The sequence below is a fragment of the Tupaia chinensis genome, unplaced genomic scaffold, assembly GCF_000334495.1.
Source record: "Tupaia chinensis unplaced genomic scaffold, TupChi_1.0 Scaffold000520_1, whole genome shotgun sequence".
Lineage (NCBI taxonomy): Eukaryota > Metazoa > Chordata > Mammalia > Scandentia > Tupaiidae > Tupaia > Tupaia belangeri.
The window spans coordinates 530,558-535,504 of NW_006160033.1; the positions used below are offsets into that span (position 1 = coordinate 530,558).

Below are 4,947 nucleotides of genomic sequence, written 5' to 3' on the forward strand. Positions count from 1 at the left end.
CCCAGGAGGCTGGCCCACGGCCACTCTGCCCCGCTCACACCGCCCGGGAGGACTCAGACCTGTTCTTGAGCATTGCTCACTTCCAAAAGGAAGAAGGATGCAGCTGGCCAGTCCAACCCAGTGATTCTTTCAGTTCCAACAGGATGGGTAAAGGCAGTGTGGCCAATACTCTTCGTGAGGACAATCCCTTTGTAGAATCCAGGAGGGAGAGAAAGTTGGTCTCTGCAGCTGCGAGCGATGAGGTACTGCAGGATAGAGCTTGCCTGGTGTCGCTTGGAGAGTGTGTGTGCATCTGTATCTGGGCGGGGCAGCGTCAGGGGGTGCAGCTTCTAAATCCTGCTCTTTTGCTCCCTCACAGATACGGCCCAGAAAGACCACGGTCTCGCAGTCCAGTGAGCCGGTCCCTCTCCCCAAGGTCCCACACCCCCAGCTTCACGTCCTGCAGCTCTTCCCACAGTCCTCCAGGCCCCTCCAGGGCTGACTGGGGCAACGGCCGGGACTCCTGGGAGCACTCGCCCTATGCCAGGAGGGAAGAGGAGCGAGAACCCGCCCCCTGGAGGGAGAATGGGGAGGACAAGAGGGACAGGATGGACACATGGGCACATGATCGCAAACACTACCCCCGGCAACTGGACAAAGCCGAGCTGGAAGAGCGCCTGGAAGGAGGGAGGGGCCACCGAGAAAGGTACCCGAGGTCCGGGTCCCCCAACCCTCTGCACTCTGCATCCAGCTACAAAAGCCGGGAAGACGGCTACTACCGGAAAGAGGCCAAAGCCAAGTTGGACAAGTATCTAAAACCCCAGCAGGACGCCCCCGGAAGATCCAGGAAGAAAGACGAGGCCAGGCTGAGGGAAAGCAGACACCCCCTCCCTGATGACTCAGGCAAGGAAGACGGGCTGGGGCCAAAGGTCACTAGGGTCTCTGAGGGCGCCAAGTCCAAGCAGAGTGAGAAAAATAAAACCAAGAGACCCGATAGAGACCAAGAAGGAGCTGATGATAGAAAAGAAAGCAGAATGGCAGAGAATGAGGTAATGATGCAATCTCTTCCCCAGGTAAAGTGAGACAGGTCCCAAAGGAGAATCATCCTAATGTGATGACGAACCTTCATGGAATGAGTGCTCATCTATCGAATGAGTGAACCATTTGTTGGGTATTTACTATGTTCTAGGCTCTGTGCTAAACACTATCTTAATGACCTCATTTAATCCTCACAGCATCCCCACCAGGCTGGTGCTGTCGTATGGCAGATGGGGAAACTGAGGCCCACAGAACTTGTTATTTGCCCAAGGGCACATAGTCAAAAAATGGCAGAGCCGGAATGGTCCCCTTGCTGCTTTTACTAGAAGTCAGTGAGGGACCTGCTAGAAAGGCCTTCTGTAGTCCTGTTCGTCCAGGCTGGGGTGGCGCTGTTTGTGTCTACGGGCTCTGCCGAGGGAGAGCAGATCTTTGGGCTCCTCTCTTCTCTCTCCTGCCAAAAGCATCTACCAATCCTGGAGCTTTGGTGAGAGGCGGTAAAGGAGAAGCAGCCACCACTAAGTTACGCTGGGTTTCCAGGGCTTGGTGTGTTTCTTTAGACACCGTCTACGATGTTTTATTTCCACATCGATGAAAAGGCACAGCAGTTGGCTGGCACACATACACACACACCTGGCATGAGTTTCAGGCCACCAAGTCTGGGACTTGAACCACAATCAGCCATGTGGTAGTCGAATGCCTTAACCACCACACCACCTGCTGTCCCTCAAGTACCTAAATTTGAAATCCTTCATGCATATCTTCTAGTCACCTTGACTGGGAGTTTGTGACAATTATTAAATATGAATAAGGAGCCCTATTCTCAACCCCATGAACAATGAAGAATTCCCCTTTGACCTTTACTTCAGTGTTCATTCCCACTTCACCGGTGGAGGGCAGCCTTGCCAGGTGGTGTGCTGGGCACAGGGCATCCAAAGGTGAATAGGACTTGGTCCATGTTATGGCAGAGACCAAGATCTAATGATGAAACAAACCTGTAGAAATAATTTACATAAAATGGGACCCATGCTGGAACTTACAATGGACGAACTGCTCTGTGGGCAGTTAATTCTGCCCAGGGAGAGGAGGTAAGCTGCATGGAGGAGGTGACATTTTAGCTGAGTATTGAAAGTGGAGAAAAAGCAGTTCTGGGATCTTGGTGGAAATGGCAGCAAGGGCAAAAGCAAACATTTTAAAAAATATTTCAAAGAACTTGGAGCTACTTGGTACAGCTGCATATTTAGGGCATATTTTATGATAGTGTTTGTTTTTCTTTTTTCTTTTTTTTTTTGGAGAGGTTTTTGCTATAGAGTGCGTGCGCTCGGCAGAAAGACAGAGAGAGACAGAGAGACAGAAAGCAAGATATCACTCCCCAGGGAGGTTGGCCATGCCGCAATCCCTTCTCCTCCATTCTCCTCTCAGGATCTTGGGCACGCACACCTGCCCACGCGCCTGGTGTGAGTTTAAGCCGCCGGGTCCGGGACTCAAACTGCAGTCGACTTACATGGGAGTCCAGCGACATAGCCATTATGCTAACTGCTGGTCCCTAGGATAGTTTTTTAAAAAGTAAAACCATGGGTTGGCTCCATGCCCTGGTGGTTAAGGCAGCTGGATTCCATATGGCCTACTGCATGGTTCCAATCTCAGCCCCAGGATGAAAAATATGCTGGGCACATGTGCATGCATGCCCCTGATCACAACGTGGGGGAGGAAATGGAGAAGAGAAGTGGAGAAGAAGGGATTGTGGCGTGACTCCATCCCATGTGGGGGGTGCTTTCTCTCTCTCCCTCTTTCTCTGTCTCTCTTTGTCTCTGGCAATTACATGTGCCCTCCAGTAAAAAATAAAAATAAAAGTAAAATTATATATGTTGTGGAAACATACAATGAATACATGCCAAAGATTTTATTAATGAGCAACTGTAAAATGTCAAAGCCAGCTCAAAGGAGAATCCAAAGAACAGGCAATACATAAAGAGCAGGAAAGCCAAAATGAATTTGCTAATAGAGTAAATTCATAATAGAGTAAAACTGGCTTTTTCCATGTGGGCAGGGAATCAGCTGCATCTCCACCTGTAAAAACTCATTTGAATCTTTATGAACAAGAGTCATTTGCATTATAATTAGGTTTTTTTGCAGTTTACAGAGTTGGAAAATTGCACAGTCTAAGATAATGAAAAGTGCACACCCCCATAGAATCAGATATCTGGGAAGGGCAGGCCAGGCACGTTTCCAGCACTCCACAGAAAGGACATCCAGTACTCTCGGGCCATCAAAGGATGGAGATGGGTAGAAGGTGTCTGCCACTATTTTTTCCTCATTAACAAAGCAGGAAAAAGCTCAAGAAATGAGATTAGGGCAGTGGGACCATGTGTGTATGCCTCACTGAGGACTTAGACTGTGTCCTGATGACCTGGGGAGCCAGGGGTATGTTTAAGAGTGTATGTGCTTGGGGGCCAGCAATTAGCATAACGGTTATGTCGCTGGACTCCCATGTAGTCAACCGCGGTTCGAGTCTCGGATCTGGTGGCTTAAAACTCATGCTGGGCGCATGTGCGTGCGTGCCCAAAATCCCGAGAGGAGAATGGAGGAGAAGGGATTGTGGTATGGCCATCCCTTCTGGGGATTGATTGCTCACTTTCTGTCTCTGTCTCTCTCTGTCTGGTGAGTGCACGTGCCCTATAGCCAAAAACTCTTCGAAAAAAAAAAGAGTGTATAGTGTATGTGCTTGGAGATGTCCCAGGTATCACTGATGAGTCCGTGTTTCAAGAAAAGGCTCAGAGGGGCAGAGAGCGGGAGTTTTCAGAGGCTCAGGCCTCTGCACACCCTCTCACACTCCCAAGGCAAAGGGGCCAAGCTGCCCCTCACACTCTTGTTTACCGTTCTCAGGGTCTTATTTGATACCCTGGGTCTCCTACTGTTTTGTCCACCCCACTTTCACCAGTTTGCATAACATTGCCCATTTAAGGTGATAGACCCCATAGAATCAGATATCTGGGAAGAGCAGGCCAGGCACGTTTCCAGCACTCCACAGATAGTCCTAAAAGCAATGGTGTAAAAAGGATTCCCAGAAAGGGCCCGCTCTGTAGCACAGTTGTTAGGTGCTGCACCGAGGAAACTTCATTCCACGTGGTCACCCAGAGTTTGAGTCCTGGAGCTGTCAACTTGAAAGGCATGCCAGACAGTCATATGCCCAGGGTTTTGACAGGATGGAGAATTAGAGAAAAAATAATTGCAGTGTGACCAGGTCCTGTTAGGAGGGCAAGTACTCTGTCTTTTTCTTTTTTTTCCTCCCTCTCTCTCATGAGCCAGGTTCCTTTTGGCATTAAAAAATAAATAAATAAAAAATAAAAAAGATTCCCAACAGGCCCCATGGTTTTCCCTCCTGTTCTGTCCCTCTAGTTGGTTCTGCCTCATATAGCCCTAGAGTAGGGTCAGTAAGGATTTGCTGGGGTCCTTAGCAGATTGTTTTTGGGGTTTGGAGGCAGGCAGCCCAACCCTGGAATAAAGTAGAACAGAGTTTCTTGCATTATACTCAAACTCTGTATGGAATTTGAAAATAAAAAAACCCACATTCCCATAGTACTGCCAGAGGACTCAGATAGTAGGTGGTGACTGAACTTGGGAAGGGAAAAAAAAAAAAAAAAGAATGAGAAAGAGGGACCAGCAGTTAGCGTAATGGCTATGTTGCTGAACTCCCATGTAGTTGACCATGGTTTGAGTCCCGGACCCGGTGACTCAAACTCATGCCAGGTGTGGGTGATGTGTGCCCAAGATCCCGAGAGGAGAATGGAGGAGAAGGGATTGCGGTGTGACCATCCACCCTGGGGGTGATTTCTCACTTTCTGTCTCTCTTTCTGGCACGTGCACATGCCCTATAGCAAAAAACCTCTCCAAAAAAAAAAAAAAAAAAAAAAAAAAGGGAAGACACAAAGA

At 48.8% G+C, this 4,947-nt stretch overlaps 1 protein-coding gene across 1 annotated transcript in view; it reads left to right on the forward strand.

The window, feature by feature from the left end:
• Positions 1-4,947, forward strand: part of RBM20 (RNA binding motif protein 20) — a 244,077-nt gene that overhangs the window by 214,816 nt on the left and 24,314 nt on the right. The window contains 1 exon segment of the mRNA XM_006156850.1: positions 359-1,028. Within this exon segment, the coding sequence (XP_006156912.1) occupies positions 359-1,028 (670 nt within the window).